The 23,981-nt window shown below is 34.7% G+C and overlaps 2 protein-coding genes across 6 annotated transcripts in view; one reads left to right on the forward strand and one right to left on the reverse strand.

Moving 5' to 3' along the window:
* LOC119643755 overlaps window positions 1–8,201 on the forward strand; it is a 152,928-nt gene extending 144,727 nt beyond the window's left edge. For all 5 annotated transcript variants that reach the window (XM_038043217.1, XM_038043216.1, XM_038043215.1 and 2 more), the window contains one exon: window positions 7,209–8,201. In XM_038043217.1, the coding sequence (XP_037899145.1) occupies window positions 7,209–8,096 (888 nt within the window). In that variant the 3' untranslated portion in view covers window positions 8,097–8,201. The remainder of the gene's footprint in view (window positions 1–7,208) is intronic.
* A 77-nt stretch (window positions 8,202–8,278) lies between these two features.
* Window positions 8,279–21,920, reverse strand: LOC119643754 (apolipophorins). The gene is made up of 6 exons (XM_038043211.1): window positions 21,697–21,920; window positions 18,337–19,490; window positions 16,247–17,849; window positions 11,361–15,981; window positions 9,061–11,294; window positions 8,279–8,632 (listed from the first exon to the last, which is right to left on the reverse strand). Exons 1-6 carry the CDS (start codon window positions 21,764–21,766, stop codon window positions 8,313–8,315), a joined length of 10,002 nt encoding a protein of 3,333 aa, XP_037899139.1. The 5' UTR covers window positions 21,767–21,920; the 3' UTR covers window positions 8,279–8,312.
* Between the last annotated feature and the right edge of the window lie 2,061 nt (window positions 21,921–23,981).

The following is a 23,981-nucleotide window of genomic DNA, read 5'->3' on the forward strand; positions in this document are numbered from 1 at the left end:
CAACAAAGTTATATTAACTCTATATCCACAACAGAGAATGTAGACAACTAAAGCTACGAATGGTCCCGTACCAAACGCACGCGTTGTAAGTTGGCCGGCGAATTGAGTTTTTTCTTAGAAGAAACACGTTATATTAAAACCTAAAAGCATAAAGGTTCAAAGAAAAGTTAAAGTGCAATTCAAAAACCCAATTGTGGACAAGCAATTACAAATTTACTAGAAAAGATCAAAAATATTGGATATTTAATGGCTACACTCCCCTACAGGTATTCCAAAATGAAGCATTATAAGAGAGTGGCTGATTAAGTCCAGTATTGGAACCATTTTCAATAATGTTCCTTCCTGGGTCAAAACACGTCAGTCTACTAAGGCTCATCAAGATATCTCAGAAATTGCTGCCTTTACCTTGAACATAACATAGATAGACCGACAATTATAAATAATTTTATAGAAGACAGCTCTACCTTACGTCCTTCTGCGTATTGTGTGCATGCACACAAACTTAATATACCATTGTAGTGTAAGGTATAAAAATGAATAATAATTTCTTATAGTTAAGCGTGCATAAGAAGAGTGAGTGTTCTAAAGAGTGAGATTAGTATATTAACATATATTATAATACGACGTGATACACATACTAGACATACTGGAGGAACTACTCAGCAGTATATAAGAGATGTATGGGTAAAAGTTTTGGGTGCCTTACCTTGATATTAAAAAACAACAGCAGTAGGAAAATCGAGGTATTTCTTAGTAACAACCTATCATAAATTACCTGAAGTAACTTTTGAACGGAAAATTTGAAAACTCGTACAATAATTTCCTAGTCGGTGATTATAATATAAACATAGATGTATTAACACCTATTAGCTCAACACTAAACGACATCCGCCGATTAGTAGATTTAATACAGCACTAACGGATACTAATGAAACAAAAATTGTTCGAGCATATACGAAAAACAATAATATTAAATGCAAGCCTATTGACGAGTTTAGGGCTTTAGACCGCGAAACAATTAAAATATTGTTTGAAATAAATAAATAAACAATCATTAAAGTTGCCAAAGAAATTAAGTCATAGGGATATTATTCTCTCGAGGATTTTTTAAGTCTAACAAATTTTTACTGTATAATTATTAATTAAATAGGCATCCTTAATTGAAAAATTCACATCACGATTAATGCTATAACAGAGGTATTGAACCAATTAACATCAAAAAAATCGGTTACAATACGATACGTATATAATTGGAACCATTGATAGCCACATTGAATGAATATATATATTAACTATTTCAACAAAGAAAAAGTACGAATAGTTGGAATTTATAAATGTCGAGCAAACGGACTTACATACAATAGCTCCGTAAAAAGCAAAAAAATTGACTATCTACAGAATTAAATAATAACTAAATGTAAAGACAAAAAAGGATTAACAAAATAATCATCAAGAAAGACAGAATATCTCACAATAAATAAATTTGCTGTCCAGGGCATTATAGATATAAACACATCTATAGAATTAATAACAGCCAACATGACAAACTTTCAATAAAATAATAAATAAATAGTTTAAATTATTGTGCTCAACCGACATAATATAGTACACTATTTTAAAAGTAAAACTTATATATCAAAAGGCGTAAAGAAATAAACAATTCCGTAGAGTACATGGACTGTCCTGTAGACAAAAATTATCAATATAAGTATGCAAACAGGCGTCCTATTAAAGATGTGGAAAAGGTCAATAATTATATTAATAAAAAAAATTCGGCACCTAGGTCGTGCAGTCCTAGCGGGTGATGACGGATTTTACTTTCTGCGCCTATCTCTACCTCGACGGCTGTGCAGTCAGGAAAAACGTAGTCGGAAGTCCTCTTCTTCTAGTCTATACTTTTATTCGAGCACGAATAGTCGTTGCCAATCGGTTAGTTGATCACATTCTAAGTATGTCGAGTTATTTCGAATGTGATATTCCTATTCTCTATCGCTCTTATTTATACACTGCGTACTTACTATAGCATCTCTATAATATTCACAAGAGAATAACGAATTGCCTACTACAAAAGAAAATGAGTGGATAATAAAATATACTTGTCTTATTTTAAACACATAAGAATAACTTAAAGCTATATGTGAAATCAAAACAAGCTGGGGGGCTTTGGTCATTACACTTTGAAAAAGAAAACATTATAGTTCTTCAAGAATATGGATTTAGATATAATCATTCTTGTGAAACGGCTTTCAATGTTGTATTGTTTGTATCTGAAAAACAACCCAAATTAAAAAAGGCCTATAGTTGCAGTGTTCCTAATTTTACAAGAGCGAAATAATTGATAGAAACAAGTTAATACAGTAGTTAATGCGCAATCGACATAAAATGTAGTAAGTTGGGTTGGTTTAGAAGCTATTTAAGTTTTAAGAGGAATGCCAATCCTGTTTAGGTTGGAAAAAAGATAGTAAGCTTGCAGAATGTTGGCAGACCTGAAATTAATTGTTAAATTTGTTAAATGAAAACTTACTAAAAATAAAAAAAAATTCCGTGACTATTTTCTTATTGAGTGGTTATTTTTGATTAAAAACCGCACATAGATTCTCACGAAGAAATTAACAACCATATTTTCTGCTTGAACCCAAAACATACGCTTCTGCATTCTCTTTTTACCTTTTTCTTGAAACATTTTGCAAAAATTCGAGCCAAGAAGTGACCTACGACTGCACAAAAATGACATTCCAAGCAACTTTTTACGTATTCTTGTAAAAGTACCGTCTATATGGAAGACCCTTCTCTCTATCTTTGATTCAGCTAATTGAAGAGTCAAATTTTTACACCTGGAATTACTTTGAATACCAGCAGATATTGTACCATCGTCAGTTTTGTTGAAAGCGATGTCCTTAATGCAGTAATTAACATTGTTGAAAATTTAAGAATGAATTTGAAAATGAATGAAGCCCTAAAACAGCCATTACTAATTTAAAGTTTTCGAAAAAAAGTCTACAAAAATTCTTAGAAAACATTCATCTTGGTTATAAAACACCTTCAGCATTTTTAAGTGAAATGTGTCAACTATCTTTCGGAAAAGTATCAGATGGTCTGCTGAAATCTTTATGATTTCAACGCTAACCGTCAACGATTAGAGCCGTTTTGCTAGTCAGCTCAGACAGCTTTGACAAAATCGCGGTTATGCAAGACAAGAATCAATTAGATTAGATTGTCCTTCAGATCTCGATGAATTCGAAGGAAATGCTTTGTAATATCCAGGCCCAAATCACTGAGTTGTCCAAACGTATCGATGGAATTAAGTTCCAAGACCGCCTAAGAAATGAAAACATAGTCTGCAGCCGGTGTTTGTCATGCGAACAATTTTGTTGGTATCATTTCAAGTTTGCTATCAAGGCTAGTAAATGTCGAGTACTGTGCAGAAATTAAACGGAAAACAAATACATCCTTCATCCAAGGCAACTAATGAAAGAAAATTTAAAATATGCTGCCATTTTGTACGAGATAATTCTTTAAACGGTAAGTTCCTCATGGATACAGAAATCGATGGCGGCAATTCCGCCATCTTTCTAACAAAAGCACTCTAAACGAAACCAATTCCAGCTTCAACCTGCAAATAATTCAATTTTCAACACTTACGGAGAAAAGGTTTTTCATTTAAACCACAATTTAAGACGATGACTTATATGGAAATTTACAATTACCAGTTCTGACTTTCTAGAAAGTTTTGGATTGCCTGTCGACGTCAAGCTAAAACGCCTCATTGGTACCATACCAAAATTAAGCACACCTTGTTTCATGTCAATCAAGAACGATATTTCTTCTATTAAAAGTTTCTCAGTTCCTCAAAGTTCGATCCATTTTATCCTCTATTATCGGAATTTAAAGGCACTATTCAACCCGATGGTAAATATGCAGTGACTTATCATATCGAAATGAAGGGACCTCCGGTTCATTATAAACCGCGCAGATTACCTCCTGAAAATCATAAAACTATGCAAAGAAAATTCAATTATTTGATGCAATAAAGCATATATCGTCCGTCGACGAGCAGATGGGCAAGTGCTTCACACTTGTTCCAAAATAAATACCCTCCACCACGTTAGCACGATTTTCCAGGTAATTTACATGGCAAGAAGATCTTTTCTAAAATAGATTTGGTGAGAACTTATTCCCAAATACCTGTTAAAAAAGTAAATATACACAAAAGTGCCCTTACCATACCAATAGCACGTTTCAAATTTACAAGAATGATATTTGGTTTGTGTAAGGCCGTAAAAACAATTTAACGTTTTATGCACGAAGCCCTAAAAGGCGTTGAACTTTGGTATGTCCACATTGACGATATTGTATAGGCTTTGAAGAGTATAAAGACCTCCTAAAATGACTCTTTCGTCGATTAAAAAATTCTATCAATCCGAGCCACTTTCAAAAGCGTTTATCCTTGGGTCAAGGCACGTCAGTGTACACATTTTCAAGGTTTGATCGGTTCCGAAAATGATTCTAATTTGGGTCTATCCTAGGCGCTTCCTGGCGTTACATACCTCCTCACAAACATAATACCCACACAACCTTATAACGCAAATGGTGTATGGTATAACAAGAACAATTGTAATAAGCGGTTTTAGCTAAACCTATGGATTAATTTGGTAATTTTCAGAATACACTCTCACTTATAGTGAAACGTAAGTTTTTAACAAATAAGAGCATAATAGTCGGACAAAGTCGACCATTACATACCTTACACTACATTGTCTAACACAATTCTTATTTTTATTCACACAAATATTATATCTTGTTCCCATATAAAAGCAAATTTTTCAAGTGCGTATTTAGGGGGAAGCGGGCCCAAAACGCAACCTAACGTGTCAAAAATAGCCCTAGCCAGTCCAAAGTCTCCATACAAATTTAGAATGCCCAAACACTATTATTTAGTCACTTTTGCCGAGAAGTTTTGAAAATTGCAACCTTTACCCGTATAACGACTTTTCAGAATAGGGCGTTATTTGCGGAGCGGTCGAAAACGTGCATCGATGCGAACCATTTGCAATAGCGACCTTCCTTAAATCAAAACATGTCACTGTACGAAATACCATCGAAATATCTCAAAAATTGCGACCTGTAACTTGAACACTTATTTACAGACAGACTACAGACGGACATACGGACAGCCGGGCAGAAGAGCTTAAATCAATTCAGATTATGATTCTGACTCCAACGGTATTATGAAAGGTGGGTCTATCTACCTTCTGTGTGTTACATACGACCCCACTAACTTAATATACTCCATAGCACAAGTGGCGTAGGGTATAAAAACGAACGGAAAACCTCTGAAAATAGACAAACAGAACACTTTGAAATACTTTTTGGAGCAAGTCCATTAAGAAATGCTTTACGGGGTGTTGGGCTTCTCATCAAAAGCAGATATTTCATTGAAATATTTCAATTCGAATGCATTCAGGATAAAATTTCCTACAAAGCTACAAAGAAAATAATTTATGTAAAGCATATATTATGAAGGTAATCAATAAATAATGCTAATAAATAATACGAACAAAAGTTACTTACGGAAGCGTACAAATGTTGGCAAAATAGTTTTTAAAAGTTTCAAATGGATAATGAGTTGTGTCAAAAGGAAACACTCTCGGAAAATGTTTTCATGTCACTTCACGCTTTCCCAAGAAATTGCTGTTGAATTATTAAGAGTAATGATAACAAATGGACAAAACCACTATGCTGATTAGGTGAACTATTGGTTCATGTAAAAAGACTCCGCGGTTGTTTCCGTTGTTCTAAGCTTCCTTTTGTAGGCTGCCCTTTTCAACTGATTTCAACCTGTCATGTGGCTGATGTTTAATGCCGCTTCTATTCCTGACAGTTTGCGTGCCGGTCATGCGCCCCCAGTTGCAAAGTTTCATCGACCTTTTGGCCAGAGCGAAGTGCATCTTTGACATCGCAATTTCCGTAATGGAAGCGAGCGAGCTACTCCTGGGTACTTCGTTCATTTCAGCATTTTTACCTTCACTAATTAATTTTTTTTTCCAGCGTTTTTACCTTTTTTATATCAACAAAGCATCACATAGCGTATTTCTTCAGATATTTCATTCATTGTCAAATCAACATAACTTCTTACACGAGCAAAGAATTAGAAAACTATCTTCACAAAAAATGCAAGCTTTTAAGCACACATTCGTTTGAGACAATTAGGTGAGTGTTGCCCGATATATAGGCCTTAACACCATCACGCGGAAAAAATCGCGGAGAGTTTTTACATGACCTAACATTAAGATTAACCATAAAACCACCGTTGGTACGATAAACTGAATTATATTAGTAACCATTCAATCTAGCGAAATCATCACCAAGCATTGATTCGAACGACAACTGTCGCAAATAATCGAGAAAACGGTGCAATATATTAAAAATTATGACAATGTGAGTTGTGTAAAATCTATCCGCGAGACGTTAGCAGCACTGAACTATAACTAATGTGGTTTTACCACATTATTTTTGTACTATTGTAAATTCTTTTATCAGCGCAAATGTATGGATATATATGAAGTGTATATTTAAAATAACAGCTGGTTCTACTTCATGCTATAAATAATGAAATGTAAAATTTTAAAATGAACTGTTGTTAATTTCAAAATTATCAAAATTATGGTTACCTCCCCCCTATTTAAAATGATATAGTTTCTACGTTAATTGTACTCAGCCAACTGTATTAGATTTATTAAAAATATAAGAAGAGTTAGTGTTCATATCTGTACAGCCTGCCAGTATTCTTGGAAATATTCCACTACGAAAACAAAGGAAGATGGCGTTTATCTAAATAGTAGACCTTTTCACCTTAACATATTTATAAAGTTTATTTTATTGTCAGCGTAAATCATATCTTTTCTTGTAGTACACATTTTGCTGTAAAGAATTAAACTTCAAGACCTTTTATTATACAATAATATACAATCCATATTTTCTGATCATATTTAAAACTAAACAATGTATTTTTCAGCTGAAAACCATCTAATATTCCGCTGACGTTTACAATTTTACATTAATAAAGAAGAGCAGATAACTGTATCGTTCAGCTTCCAATACGTACACTAATGCAAAAAACAATTTATGTAACAAATTGTACATTGACTTTTTTTACTTATGTTTGATATTATAATATAAATTTTCATTTCAATCTTCATTTTTGTCAGGTCTTCGACCCGTTAACACGATTCTGTGGATCATTCGAAGTCGATACATCACAACTGGGATGGCAAAAGTTTGATATGACCTCAACTGTAAAAGGATGGTATGCTCACCATCAGACTAAAAAACTTCGCTTGCTTATAGACTGTACAGGTTGTGGCAAACTATACACTCTTCAATTATTCGATACATTTTCCAGTAACGTCGATCTAGCTCAACGCCAACAACTTGTCAACGTAAGTGGCAACGACATTTTTGGTGCAAATTGGTCGAACTTGACTCATGCCGAAAATGAGAATCTGAATACTTTCCATTTGAATTCTGGCGGGAAGCGTAATCTAACGATAGTTGAAAAAAGGAAGTATTCATACGATACCAGCCCCTTTAAATCTAATAAGATCGTAAAATATCACAATGAAAATGGAAACAACGAAAATACTGTGTATATAAAAAGCGTCGATATCGACTCGAATAAGGAAAGCGTGAATCCGAACCGACCATTTTTGGTGTTACATACGGAAACCAAACGCCAGCGTCGAATACGGCGCCGTGCTATTAACTGTAATGGAGCTTTGCATGGACAGTGTTGCAAGGAGTCTTTTTATGTATCTTTCAAGGCTCTCGGTTGGGATGACTGGATAATTGCGCCACGAGGTTATTTCGCAAACTATTGTCGTGGAGACTGCACTGGACCCTACCGCACACCGGATACGTTTCAAACGTTTCATGCCCACTTTATCGAAGAATACCGTAAAATGGGTCTCTTAAACGGCATGCAACCTTGTTGTGCACCGATTAAATTCTCTAGTATGTCACTGATTTACTATGGTGACGAGGGTATAATTAAGCGCGATCTGCCAAAAATGGTGGTGGACGAATGTGGGTGTCCATGATACAGGTACTACAGTTCGAATCTTAACGACAGTTGCAAGTATAAAAAATTCGCTTCTTGTGTGTAAATTAATGTATATACAAAAAAATGAACTATGTAAACCTAATATCCGTTTAATTTTATTTATTTTATTCAATTATTATCGAGGAAACTCTTATTGCAAATAAAATCGTTTCTCAAATAGTTTTCGTTAAATAAATTAAAATTTCGATAAATCTTAGGATTTAACTTTCTTATTTGCCACAAAATGAGTGGACTTCACTACACATTTGTGTTGCGAATGAATACCATAAATCGGCATACAACTACATTTACTGACCATTTCTGTTTTGAAGAGTGTGTCAGCAATTGAATTCGCTACTTGGTTGAGCACTTTGATATGGTCTGGAGGTTTCAATTCCTCAAAGTTTTGCATATCAAATATCCAGCCGCCTTTATTTAGAACAAAATCAATGCTCTTGCTGCTTTCATATTGTAATTTTTGGCGTTTTTTCGCGTCTTTGCCATCAAGGGTGGCAACCAAGCGAGAATTGAAACCTGCAAGTAATAAGAGCAAACAAAAGTAATTTTATGTCATTATTAACTAGTTAAACACCTATCTTTACTTTGCAATTTCAGTTGGATTAAGCTGAGTTAGATAAGCTTTTTTTAACTTAAATGTCCTTCAACGTTTAATTTATGTCTAAGGAAGTTAAGGTTATTGTCACGAAACGTTTGTTTCCCAAGTTAGATTAGTTTAACAATATCGAATAATATGAACTCTTTCAATTTGAATGTTATGTTTAGTCTTACATCATATTCACCATGGATTGCAAAAGTTTGATTAGATGATGTCGAATATCACTGAAAGCATATCATATCGACAATTATATTTTTGCAAATACACAAAACTCGTTGATCAAGACTTAGTAAAAAAGAAACGTTCAGAAACGCAAGTTAATGCCCTGCGATTGCTTTTCACTTACCTATCAATTTTTCGGCTTCCACCCCTTCCAAAGACATGCCTTTTACAGGTGTTATAACATGAAGTAGAGCTCCATTGAAATCAGTCGCAAGGTTGCTTAAATGAGCTCGAAGAACCGTCAAAAAATTATCATACGGCAATTCGTTGCCGTATACGGCAACAATGGTTTTTGCCGCTCCAGGCCGAAATGGATAGTCCAAAGCTAAATTGAAGGCCACCTCATCTGACTTAGGTACAAGATTCTTAAGAAATTTCTCTAACATTTCCAGAATGTATGTTGTTTTATCGGTAGTCAAGGCTGTTTCGGAAATGTTAAAGTCCGAAAATAGTGGTTTGGGTCCTTTGATTTTTTTTTTGTCGTTAGCTAAATTACCGTGATAATTAAGCTTTCCCTGATCGCTAGTAAGAATGGCAGGATATCGTTGACCACTGCTAAAGGCAATTACAACGATTTGAACATCAGTAAAGCCACGAACCTTTAAGGCTTTACGAATCTCAGGGATGACGGGTGCGATGAGATTTGTCATTTGCTTATCCGAGACATCCACATCAACCACAAAAACTATATCCGCACTACTTTCTGGAGTCTTCACAATAAAATCTTCAAACAAGTCACGTTGACCAGGAGCACCCCCACATTTAAGGCACCGCTGTGGTAAGAATATGAAGGTGTGGTCCAATTGTTTTTTGATAACCGAGGCATAAGTCAATGCAATATTACAGGCGGCCGTCTCCTTATCTTTGTCAGGTACTGATGCGACAGCTTGGTCGCAAGCTGCTTTAAACAAAATGGGATCTTTAATCAAATAACCGATTGCTAGAGGAGATTTGTAGCCAAAGTGGTGATTACATATATCCGTATGTGACATATTATTAACGTTTACTGTAAGACTCGCAACATTACATTTACCTAACCCGTAACCATGCACAAAATTGATTGTATTTCTGGCTATAGTACCATCCATTTGTGTGAAATCATCAAAAGGCTCTGCATTGCCATTGCCTAAAAGTCCGCGTAGTTTGCTCTTATAAAAACCATTTACGTCGATATGGCATACCTTTAGATGAGCTGTGCACATAACAGAGACCCCGTACTCAGAGTGCAAGTAAATTGTGTAATGCAACCGCCAAGCATGCATACCGTTTTCATGCAGGGGAAATTCGACAGGATTTCCATTGAATTTTAAGACGCCGGCATCATTTAATTCCAAAAATTGACCTTCCCTATCCGTTAGATAAAGCGACTTCAATTTATTATTAACTTGCGCGATAACGCTAAAATTGTTATTCAAAGAATCTTGACTTAAAATATATTTGCAATTGCCATTAAGGTTTACGTAAACACCATCAAAGGTGAACAGATGACGTCCCTCCGTCAAATGACCACTCAAATGGAAGCCTTCGAAGAAGATAACAGATCGCCAAAAATCACGCGATAGTAGATACTCAAAATTTTCGTTGAATATAAAGTTTAGTACACTAACGCGGAATGTTAAAAGATTTGGCAAATCGTCAAATATATTGAAAGAGGAAGGATAGGTGAAAAATATGTTATCCCATGGGAGTTTACTAGTGCTTATAGTAAATGCATCGACTACCAAAGAAGAACGTAACGTCTTTAGGAGCAAATGCAGAAACTCTTCAGCATATGATTTGTCATCCACCGGGTGATTTGTAAGCTTGGCAGATGTATATTCTTGCAATTTTCTCAGTAAATCTAGGATATCCGCATTTAAGGGTAACAAACTGAGTTCTTCCAAAATACAATTCAAAAATTTGAAGATCTTCTCTTCAAAGCGAAGTTTTTTAAACATACGTTTAAGTTCTAGCTGCAAATCTTTAATAATGGTTAAGTGTTCTTGCAAGTTTTTAGGCAAATCATCTAATATATCCAATGAAAATTTATACAATTCTTCAGCGGCTTCGTAGGAAGGTTTTAACAATTCTGCCACCACTTTACCGTATTCCTTAACCATTGGCTCATATTCACTGAAGACTTTAAAAAAGATATCGAATGAATTCATTACTACGTCAGCAAAAGTATTAAAAATTAGTTTAAAAATTATGAGGACATCCTCGGTGGTATTTTGGATTGCCGGTACTATAACGTCATGGAACATTTCCTTGAATTTGGACCGCATATACTGAACGGTTTTAGTCGTCTTTTCACTTATTTCGTGAAGTAGTTTGCGCGATTCCTCGACAAATTTCAAAAGCTTTCCCTCAAATTCGTGGCTGAAATGGTACACAAACATAAAAATTAAAGAAACATATCGTATAAAGAATAATGGTTTTGCTTACTATATTTCTAAGAGCTGTTTCAGCGCTGAATCGTGCTCTACTTCTTTGAGAATTTCATCGATATTTGGCCTCAGTTCCTTAAAATCGATTACATTAGCACGAATTTTGTTAATTAAGTCTTGCTCACTCGTTATATATGATGTGTCGTAACGCTCCTTCATTTTAAGTAAAACCATGCTGCTTTCCTCCTTATATTTGTGTTGTAATCCTTCTACGAATTCCTCTATATCCCTTTTGTTGCAAATAAAAGTTGAATCTAGGAAATTGCTGGGGTTTAGATTAACAGTGACGCTAATCAATTCCTTACCGGCCTCGTTGGCTTTTAGTTTTAATTCTTTACCCATAGCTAATAACACATCTAGATGAAGGAATTCCGCTCTTTCCACATTCAGTTTGGCCAATCCAAACTGCAATTCACTTGTCATTTCTATAGCTTTTGTACCCAATACTTGCAGCTTACCGTGGATTTTAGTTGAAGGTTTTATCTGCTTAACGCTAATAATTAATTTTAACAATTCTTCATTTAACCCATAGGCCAATATTTCAATTTTAGTGGGAGATCCCAAAAATAAAATGGTAGATTTAACACCACCAGCTACATTAATTAGTTCACCTCCTATGCTTAGTTCTTTATTTTCCACATTGAATGCCGCATGACCAGCTGATTGGTATTGGATATCAAAGCCATCAGAACTCAACGTTTGCTGAGCTGTTATGTTAAAACCATTTGGTAGTGCAATATTTTCCAAGCGACTGCTTATGATAACTTGATATTCCGGTAGTTTGAATACATCAAAAACTATGTTAAGATCAACTAACTCTTTATTACGATCAGCTTCCAATGTAGTGGAAATTGAACATGGCTGAATTGCAGGGTGCTCGAATTTAAGCAAACTTTTTAAGTTTAAAGAAACCCAATCAGAGCCACTAATGTCTGCCTGAGCCAAAAGCCGAATAACTTCATTGGGTTTTTTGCTTTTGTTCGTATATAAGGATAAAGAGCTTTTGTAATGTCCCATAAGCTGGCCCGCTTGTGGATATTGTTGATGCATTTCTAATAACATCTCCCGTGTAGGAAGTTTAAGTTGTACTTTGCCGTTAGAGGGTTGTAAAGTAATAAGTAGTTGATAATTCAGGTTGCTATTAAACATTACCTTCATGTCCAAAATGTAACGAAATTTGAAGCCATCGCGAGTATTTTTTGACTGTAATTCTAGTTCATAAGGAAAACCAAGCTCACGTAAGTCCAATAAAATTAAAAGTGATTGAATGTTTGAGTTTTCTGACACCATATCATTTGATGCCAACAATTGAGCATTGGTACATTGTTTTTTTTCTTCGCAAATAGATAATTTAAGAATTAAATCTTTGTTGGTCATTTTAACTGTCGACACGCCATGCGCACCGCCTACATTCCCGCTAAAAGTGTATGCAAAGCCTATTTCTTTATCGGTAGCTAATTCGTAGACTTCACTTATCAGCTTAAAATTTCCAGTCTTTGTTGCTCCCCTATGTTCAATTTGTCCCTGACCCTCATATATGTATTTATGGTTTTCTTTAGAAATTGCATAGGAAATTGCTCCTTTAAACACAGTATTCTGAGTGTGCTTCAATTCTATGTTTAAGACTTTGTTTTCTGTGCGTAACATAAGATCGTAGTTGTTTAACTGCAATCTAGCTGAACTCCACCTGGCTACTAGATAAAAATCATCGGAGTTATTGTATGAAGCTTCACTATTTAACTTAAAGTCTAAATTTAAAAAATTTTGTATGTCCATTTGTAATTTAAATTTATGAGAGTCCACAATTTCATGAATGACTACCACTAAAATGGGATTTGCGTTGGGTAACGTAATTTTCATATCGAATCCTCTTTTTGGTTTTCCACCGAATAGCTCTAAGTCTACTGCGTAAGGCTCCTCATTATGTTTTACTTCAACACCCCAGTGGTAACCGCTAACAATATTTATGTTAATTTCGAGACTTTTCATTGCGTCAAAACTTGTGTCTAAAAAGTAGCTGTGTTTGATAATCTCACTTTTGCTAGACTTGTATTTGCTAGTAATCTTGCCGAACTGACTACCATAGTTAAGCGACAGTAAAACTTCGCCATCCGTACTACCCTCATCGGAAACGGTGGCATGTTCACTTTTAGCCTCTATTTTCAAAGGTTCCATGCGATTCGAAGCTATTTCAAATAACAACAACGCATTCGCGCTTTTATTAGTCAATATTTTTGAGGCAGTGTTAAATCTCAAGAAATCACCAGAGCCAAGTTTTTCATCGAGAGTCAATTCGAAAAAAGTTTGTTGTTTGTTATTTTGATACTGGCCCTTACTAGAAAGATCAAATGTTTTCCATGTGCTGTTTGATTTTTGCACTTGCATCTGGATTGCATATGTGGCAGGTTTATCCAACTCGCTTACGTGATAATTGCAGCTACAGTGGGTTTGAATTTCCGATCCATATTTAAAGTCCCATTTAAGCACGGCATGTGCAGGGGAAAACTCATCTACGATAAAACTTGCTGTAATTGGTGATTCTGTTAAATCTCCGGATACTTTGGTCGAAAAGTGAATTGCTGCATTTGATTTTTGTTTGGCCAAGTTCTTGGTTTGCGCAATAATTTGCAGTTTTTGGTTGAGCAAATTCGTGTACAAAATTTCAAAGTTCATCAAAAATTCCTTCTTTTTAATATCAACTTTGTCCACCTTACCCATCAGTATTAGAGATTGCTTTGGTCCATTACTTGATAAATTATCACTTAAATTAATTTCGGCAATACCATGTGTTAAACCTGTTTTGATATTAGTAGTCATCTTTTGTTTAAACGTCCCGTCCAATATACGCCCTTCGGAGGAGGTAAACACAAAATTAGCGTCTATATCGCCGTCCACGTAACTGGATCCTTTGATAACTGTATTAGCATCGAAAGACGTTTGTTTTCCTCCTGACTGCATGATGTTCTTCGTTCGATATATCTGAGCAGTTCTGTCTAGCACATTATCACTTTTCACGAAAAGTTTTCTTTCTTTATCACATACCAGCAAAACTTCAACATCATACTTAGGATTTTGTAAATGGAAATTAGAGTTCACTTCCACTTGTTTTTTATGCTTAGGTGACTCAATTACAGCCACTAATTCTCCTTTACCGATTTTGCTTACCTTGAAATCAACTTTTACGTCCAGAAAATCGTGTGCAAGCAGATTAAACTCGGCAGCGGTAAGCTTCTCTTCCGAGATTGTTTTCTCAAAATTCAACTTTACAACCTCTTCTTTATTTTTAAGAAAATTAAAGTCAACAATGGTTTTATCTTCCGCGCCGTTTATTTTCAAATTCCATTTAGACTGTGAATCTTTATTACTAAATCTAGTTGTGCCTTGCAAATCAACAACCACATCGGAATCCGCCAAAAAAATTAGCTTAAGTGATTGATTTATTTTGCCTTTAAGGGTTATAAGCGTCCCCGAACTTGTTGAAAGTGAATTATCCCAATTGTATTGATTGCCGGTTACGTCACATACCGCCGTCAGATCTACAAAATTATCATTTAATTTCCCATAAATACTTAAGGAATAGTCATTTTTTGCACGTTGATGTGCGGCAAACTTAACGCTTAGCGATCCATTTTTTTTTTTTTTCTGTCCTTGTATGTTCATATCGGCAACTATTTCAAATTTGTTTTCGCCTTCTGTTAGACCAGAGAGCTTTAAGAAAATCAGATTTTTTTCAGAACATTTTAGGCTTACTGAGTTGGCAAACTTGCTAGAAGAAATGCTTGGATTGTCGCCTTGTTTAATATATTCCAGTTCGTTGTTCGCTGCGAATTCATATTTCGCATAGTTAGCTAATATGCTTATATTAACGAGCTGATCAATTACTCGTATGCTGGTTGAGGCTCCATATATGTGATCTGGTGAGTTTTCGTCACTAATGAAGAAGCCAGCACTATAAACCTCGCTAACTTCGAAATTACCCTCCACGGTATAAGTGCTATCCTTAGGTATTTTTACGAACAGCTGAGTATTTAATGATGTTTTACCTATATTCGCCCAACCATTAATTATCATGCCCTCATTTTCTTTGTCCATAACTTGCAGATTATTAAAGTTATATTTCTTAGTAGCTCCCTCTCCGTCACCAGAAGCTACAATCACTCTGCCATCTACTTTATAGCCATTCAGTTCATCAGAGAAGCCACCGTTTAGCTTTCGTATTTCAATAACAGGACGATATTCGTTACCACTTTTCATAAATCCCACCTTGCTTTTTTTTATGTCTTTGCCCTTTTCGTGTTGTACGTAAATAACTAACTCATGGTTATTGTTGCTCACACCGGCTTCCAACCCGTAATGTTGTTTCATGTTTTCTATGCAAACGCGGCCATAAAAACGAGACTTTGTCCCAATTTCAACCGTTAAGGAAGTATCATGTGCTCCTTCGGGTGTGCTATAATCTAATTTCCATTGTTCCACATTGACTTCTGCATTGTTGCGGTACCCTTTAATATTAAATTTCTTTACACTCGTGACGTGGAAGCTGAATATGAACTCCGATGGTAAAGTTGCATCGTCTTCCGGTTTTAAACTACCCAACCTGCTAACACAGGGCTTAATACCTATAAGCAAACAATAAATAAAATAAATACGCATAAAACACAACTTGGATAACAACATATATAGAAAATCCTTCCGTTGCACACAAAGGAGTCGCAATTAGTCACTTGAATCCTTAGATTGGAGGATACAAGTCAGCCCCAATTACGGCCCACAATCTCAAGCCAAAGATATTGGCTGCTCAAATTTCTTAATTTTCTTTTGTTCACATTCTCAAATTTTATGTATTTTGTCGAACCATAACCAAGAAAATTTAAAAAAAATTACCTAAACTTTCCAATTGATTATAGCAGCGTTCCATTTGAATTCCATTTGGATCCTTGTTATCTCTATTTAAAATAAGTCTTTTGTCAATGGGTTTATCATTTTCCTGTATATAAAACGAATGTGTAACTTTAATGTTGATGAATTCTATTTTATCGCGTGGCATTTCAAACTCCATGTTGATACCAGCACCTTCGTGGATAAATGCAAGTTCAATTGCATTTCCAGTGGCTGAATGCATATTAACTGAGGTGCTAACTCCAGTGGAAAGTACGTAGGCGTTAAAACCTAAGCCCACCATCAAATTAACATCTATACTCGGTTCAATTTTACATTTATATTTTTTATTGAGATAAGCACCCTGAACAAACATTGAGTCGATGTCCACAGCAATGGCGAAGTTCACTTTACTGGCTGCAAACCCTTGGAGAGATAGTTCCAACGGCACGCCTAGTGCCGTAGGGTAATTAAAAGTTGTGTCCATAAATAAATCATGATTAATGAATTCTTTCCCGTAACTTCCCAATTCGTTTTTAATTTTATCAATTGCGAACGAAATTTGTTTGTAAATATCTTCAAACGAGTTAGGTAGATCGTCGCCCAAACTCAAGAACATCATTTCGGAGCCAAATAATTTTAAAGAAATATCTAAATTAACATCACTGGAAAATTTGCTACCGTAGGTTTTATATCTCTTCGCTGCTTTTGCTGCTTCATCAACAATTGAACGTCTTTTACGTGCGGCCGGATGAGTGTATTCGTCTAATTTTAGCATGCTGTTACGATTTTCGTTTATTACACCCTTTGGACCCATCAGAAATTGCAAAATATTTTCGATATTTTCCATGCGAAGAGTAGTTTCAAAAACATTCAAATCGAAGCCAAAAATTTTTGTTTTGATATCGAGAGCGGAAGAACGCGGTAAGAAGCCAGTTTGGGAATAAATTAATTTATAATTAACACTAGATCCTAAGAGGTTTTCTGAAAATTCTCCATGGTAGCTATAACGTCTGAGGTCTATAGGAAACTTTTTAGTAATGCGTATGTTTGCAAAATGTTCACGTTGCACGGACCGCGATTCATCTGCCGAATCTCGTATAAGCTTCAAGGTTGACGTGATAAAACCACCGACTTGATGCACAGGTTCACTGTTAACGATGGTTGTTAATTCATTGGCTGCTTCTCCAGAAGGGCATTTTATTACCGCTAAAAAAGCCTTAATACGTATTTCGGAATCCTCATTGTGGTCTGATAGCAATTCCATCGCTTTTTTTTGTAAACTAATATCACAGTCCGCTGACGAGAATGCTTGAAGGGCAGCAATTCGTATACGATTAGAACGGCCTTCACTAACGCATTCGAGTAACGATGAGTTAACCATTTTCGCCAAGTGCTTGGCATTTTCGATGCCTTTCAATAAGAACAATAAGCGGTTTTCTTCATTTCTTGTGTTCGCCTTGCAATGGGTTTTTTTTAATACATCCGAGATTTTCTTGAAGATCATATCAATTTCTCCTTGATGGCAGCTGTTGCGTGTGCAAAAATTTGACACCATCATTCCGAGAGCAAGGTACGTTTCCTTGGGTGCGTTTGGATTTATTAGGTTCTAAAAAAGAAAAAAAGCGCAGACACGCAGAAGGTAAAAATAAAATAAAGATTTTACGTGTTTACGTATTATACATATTTAGGAATTACACAATCTTAAATATGGGCTACTCAAAGTAAATAAATTAATTTGTAATTGTTTAATTGTCGCTGACCGTTTACATAACTGGGTGTTAAATTTTAAGTATGAACTGATAAGAATAATTTGCACCCTCGATTTCTTTATTCAGACGTTTTCCATCTTGAGTTGCAACTTTTTGCGCTCGTTCTCAAATTAAGTCTGTAGAACTGAACCATGAAAATAAGTACCGACTTTGGAGTTCTTATATCATTTTTCGAGAAATTCAGAACTAAAGCTACAGACAGATGTACGAGTCAAACTAACATCCTTATCAAGAATATATTTTCTTAGAAGTAGCAAGGGGTTTGTCCAAATAGTAGAAGGATAGGTTACAAACTGTATATCTAATTATACATAATTATCGTACCGCTGCCAAATTCAGTGTATCTCTATCTACAATTTCAACCGACTTCAATGCTTCCATTGCAATTGTCTTTTCTTTCTCGGTCATTTTATTGAATTGCTTTATTATAGCTCGCGCCGATTCTGAAGTACCAGTGCGAAATAAAGCATCTAGGTACACACGTCGAGCCAAATCCTGCTTTTGGTGAGGAAAAGCACTCAGTTCCATCAGGACATCCGTATCCGATGCACGCATTAATCGTATTAACTCAACAAAACCGTTGGCACTCCCAAGTTTTACGTGATCTTCTACGTGTTCCATAAGTTCTCCAAAAATAGCTTTAACGGCTGCGGTATTTTTTGCAGTATACGTTTCAGGTTCTTGGAAGATAATTGACGCGGAACGTGAGCCATAGACTGGAGCTGTCGATGGTGAACCAGTCAAACTTTTAACTCTCATGCCGGTTTTAACTTTAGCATATACAGTTAGTCCTGTCTTCCCAACGACTTTTTTGCCGAAAGTATATTCTTCAGTTACTTCAATTGAGCTGATAATCCCATTCTCAATTTTTGACTCCTTGGCAAAGCTCGCATCTAGAAGAGCGTTGGTATTTACGCTAGACCCTGATTTAATGTTGACAATATTACGTAAAAAGCTACTCTTAACGACTTGTCTATAAACGCAGCTATTCAAGTTTCGTGATTTGTTCACAATTTTAATTGAGCCAACCTGCGCCACCGAACTACGCGTGGGGCATTCTCCAAAAACATCAATTTCGTATTTAGCGTCCGGATTTGATTGAAACATACTAATAATGGCCCTTTTAATGTTCAGAGAATATGAATTTTCTCCAGCATCAGCAACGCATAATTCTGCATTCAGTTTGCCGTTCACCATAGTAAAATGAACAGGTTTTTGTATGTTTTGCATAATTTTTTTTTGAATTGCTTCTGCGGCCGAAACTTTGAAAGATCCTATTTGTAGTGTATAGCCACAATTATGCTCAACGAAAATCTTCGCCACACCAGAAATCCTCATACTCGTGTCGTCATTTTGGGAGTTGTCGCTTGTCTTAATTCCAACAGCCATAGCACTGTCAAAGACGTATTCGTATACATGACCATCTCGATATTTAAAAAGATTTTCATCTTCTGTACAGCTGTTGTTACAGTTTGACTCTGAAAATGGTTAAGTAGAAATATAAAAAAGGAGGTAAATAAATATGTAATGCGATGATTTCAATAACGATAAAGTAAGGTGATAATTAAATTTGATTAGCGTACAAAACACAACAATGATGAAACCGATGTGCCTCCAAAACAGTTGTCAGCGATTGATAGTCTAGAACTTATTCTTCGTCTTATGTTAAATTTTGATTATTCTTTATCCAAGGTACGTAATTAAAAGCTACAGTCCGTTATTAATTGCGGTATGGTCAATGGCTAATGAAAGTTGTTTTCTACGGCATTTTCAGATATATATTTGTATCAAATTGTAGATCAATATCTTTTTAAAGGAAAGTATTTTTATTGACTTTCAACTTACAGCTTGTTATCCTTTTTTAATTTTGGTTCACAGAAATCAAGTAAGAATTCGTATGTGTAACTGGTGCGATTTTGGTAACTAGGATAATAAGCAGAGAAAGAGACGAATACCAAAGTTTCAACCTCAATGAAGTCTGCGATAATTATCGCCGCGATTGTGCATTTATTTATAAGAAGGAATTTAATGGCATAGAGCAATTCATTATTACATCAATGTCAGTGTTCACTTTATTAATTCACTGCAAAAGTCTTTTAGAAATTTAATTATCGGAAAAGGCAGTGTTCGACGATCGAAATAAGCTATTAGTGCAGATAATACGCATATAAAGTAATTAGTGCACGCATAGTGTGCGAGACTGAAAAAGAGATTTAGGGTTAGATTACTAATTTCTCATGTGTTTATCTCACAATTACATTGGAACTTTTTGCAAACTTTGAACTTTTAACAATTATTTTTTGTATAGTTTGCGTTATAATACATCTGTCATTGTTGTCAACACATTTGTACTATATAATATATTCAATCCATTATATGCTAATTGAAAATAATTTAATCATATCTGTAGGCAACTGGAATTGAAAAGTAAGGAAAATTGGTATATAAATATCTATGAATGGTAACGTATATATTTTAAAAAAAGCATATATATCTATCTTAGACTTATTCGGGTCTCTAAGGTAAATATTACATCCTTTTGTATAAAAACGTTGCAAGCCAGTGTTAAAAAACTCTTGTACCATTCAATCACAGATGCATCGAAACATAAAACCAGGAATTTAAATATTTTCGTTACTGTTATCATACTTTCTTCCTGATTGCCCCAATGTAATTTTCACCTTTTAGGAAATCAAAGCAGTTGATAACAATTTAAGAATTTCTACTGATGTTTCCAGATAATAATCTGTAATATATTATATATGAGCTAAAAACCTAGTGATATCAAATCATAATAATGGGGCCATATATGCACATTCTGATGTTTTTTTCCAAATGATTTACACCTGTAAAATGCTCGTAGAACTTAAAAATGCGTAACAGTACTTAAAAAATTCTGTTTTCGTTACAAATCCGAAAAACAAACCCATAGATACGCATAAAGCAGTTAATATTCACTTTTTTTAATTGCAATAAAATTTTATTGAAATTTATCGAGTTGGTTTAAAACTAAGATATAAGGTTCGAAACTCAAGAGCCTAAGGGTGCGCTCACATTATTATAATTCACAATAAATTTATAAAATGGTATCTACGCACTCTGTGTAGGATTAGTTCCATGCCCACCCGGATGCTATTATATTAGAATGATTCTTCCGTATATAACACTCAGAAATAACATACGTAAAACCTAGGAAGAGAATATAATATGATATTCTTGACCAGCATAAGATTTTGCATCTATTTACTCTTACCGGCCTGCCTATTTGCGTGTTTGCCCACCACCTGTAGTTGTAATCGCCGATACGTAATAAAAAAAATAGAGGCTGGATGGCAAATAAAGATAGAACCTGGGCTTTCTCCAGGAATGACAAATTGCGATTTGCAATCAATAATAGTCTTTAATCTAAAATTTCCGCAAATATTTCTAAAGTTCATTTAAAACGTCGTTGCAAGAACAGGCCGATACATTTGCAAACGCAACCGCAATCGGCAAAAGCTATAATTTGCCTTTCCCCTAACATATTAAGGGTACGTTCAAAGACGAACACAACTGTCTTATTTTTATTTGAAATAACTTATCTAAACTATCTAACTTTGAATGGAACCTCTTAATTCGAAAGAGTTCCAATTAGAACTGAGAACATTTTCTTAAGACGATTTTTAACTACTTTGAAGTACTTACCTGCTTTTATTACTTTACTTAAACTAAATAGACATATAAGAATATATAAAACAACAGCTGTTGACGCCATCACAACAGCTTTACGAGCACTCGTTTAAATTTTGCCAGATTTCCTTTAATAAAACAACACTTTGCGAGCAACCTTTTAGTAACGTGTTATTATACACTATCTTTTTTGCCCATTGAGTTTTTTGGTTTAAGTAAGCAAGAAAAACATGCAAACGTACTCGATGAACGCAATCTAAACTCTAAGTCGACTTTTTGAAAATGTCGCCACCTTTTATAGACTAACATTCTCGGAAAAGGCAATAAATGTTCGAGTAACAATGACAAATCTGTAAAAGCTTATTTTCTTTTCGTATTGAGAACGGAGCCACTAAATGATGTTTTCAATCTCATTTTTAATATCGCTCTTTCTTCTTTTTTCTCTACTTATTCCTTGTTTCGCATATAAAGACTACCAGTCTTGGAAAAAACATACGTGCAAACAAAAATTATGGTTTAGGTACTTTTTGTATATGAATAACATTATTTTTCTTCCAAGTTCTATTTTCTCATGCATTGTGCTTACACCCGCTGACGAAGAATTGCAGCTTAATGAATGCGTTATCTCTTGTATCAAGTAAATAAGAAAGCGTATATATATGTAATTAACTTGACGAGTTAATTAAAATATTTCATTTCCTTCTCACAAGTTTGAGTATTTACTATCAAATTTTTCGAGAGAGGATGCCTCGGACACCTATAATAAAATTCCAAATAACTTAGTGGAAATATTTATATAGCTCATGTATATACGTATAGTGTATTGACTCAGCCATTAATGCTTCTATAGTTCTTAAAACAACAGCAATTTTTATAGAGTAAATTTTATGTGATCAGTACTTGGAAAAGCGAATATACCGCCCCTATTCTTATATTTCATTTATTACGGTAAATAGTTAGCTCACAAGGCAATTCACAATTATTGTTTCTTCAAAGTCTGTCTTGAGATAAGGTATCCATCCTGAGCTTATCAGATGTACTGTGAATATCTTTGGTTATTCGGTTTGTGAGAAGCCGTAAGTAATGAATTTTTGATCACGAATTCATTTAGCCATGTCTTAAGGACCCCAATATGGAGGGGAATAGCTTAGCCTTGCATAAAAGTTAACATATTTTATATAATTTTTATTATTATTATTATTACACTATCAGAGCGGATATTATGCAAAGGGCCTCACGTAAACGTAGTCATAGATGATCTGACAATACGAGTTTATTGGTTCTCCCTATAGTCTGTAAAAGGGCCTCTTCCTATAAACCAATATATTTTACTCTTACAGCGTTATGAGAAGAAGTTAAATTAAATTAAATAATAAGATTTAATTAGTATCAATTGGTCATTGAAAAACAAAATGAATACCATGTAAGCTTTGTAAGACAATCTCTTTCTGTTATTTTGTTTTATTGTGCTATGCTTTCAGGATTTCAATCAAGAGTTACGATTTTTAGAACACGGCTTCCAAACTTCAAACCACCTCCTCTAAGTTTCACAATTAACGACTCCCGTTTTTCAATTACTGAGCTGTAATTTTAGATTGACGGACTCTGATTTCAAACGTGGAGAACCATTCGAAAGTACCTTTCGTGTGGATTGGATGTTTTCATCGCGTTTTCCTAAAAAGTTTCTTGACAGTATCCAGTGGTGTAAAAATGGGCTGTTGATAGTGGGTTAAGAAATAACTGTTATATATTAAGCTATTCACTTAATATAAAAAATATTACAATTAGAAAATAAGAACAATTTTCTCCAGTTTTCATTAAAGAATGTGGTCCAGTTGTGGTATTAAAAATAGAAAATTTTTCCAGAAAACTTTGAATTTGTTAACTTCCTACATTTACAAATATATTCTGCGTTTTTAAACTAATTTCCACTCAAGGTAAATGAAATTCGATAGAAACAAATGATTTCAGCAGAAAAAAGTACAGTTCATAGATTTGAAGAATTCAGTTCAACAACCATATGACAGGAATTGGTGATACACAGACAAACACTTCGAAATTCGCATGAACATTTTATCAAGTAAGACTTTCATATATGCAAATGTTCATAAACCTTTAATCTTTCACAAATATGTTTTGGTCAGATGATTACCTAAAAACAATTTTTTTTTTTTTATTTTCTTAATTTTTTACATCAGGGTATTTATTTATTGCTATAGTAGGTCTATTCGGTCTTACGCAACACTCATCCATAAGAATTATAATCAGTGAGACATGTCATATTTATTTAGAATCAACTA

Source organism: Glossina fuscipes, unplaced genomic scaffold (genome assembly GCF_014805625.2).
Source record: "Glossina fuscipes isolate IAEA_lab_2018 unplaced genomic scaffold, Yale_Gfus_2 61594, whole genome shotgun sequence".
Classification (NCBI taxonomy): Eukaryota; Metazoa; Arthropoda; class Insecta; order Diptera; family Glossinidae; genus Glossina; species Glossina fuscipes.

Excerpts from the sequence above, each read along its gene's own strand:
- LOC119643754 (XM_038043211.1), bottom strand. The coding sequence starts at position 21,766 with ATGGCGTCAACAGCTGTTGTTTTATATATTCTTATATGTCTATTTAGT. Across the intron at positions 17,850-18,336 it reads ATACACTGAATTTGGCAGCG|AACCTAATAAATCCAAACGC; the intron begins GTACGATAATTA and ends TTTCTTTTTTAG. Across the intron at positions 15,982-16,246 it reads TAATCAATTGGAAAGTTTAG|GTATTAAGCCCTGTGTTAGC; the intron begins GTAATTTTTTTT and ends GTTTGCTTATAG.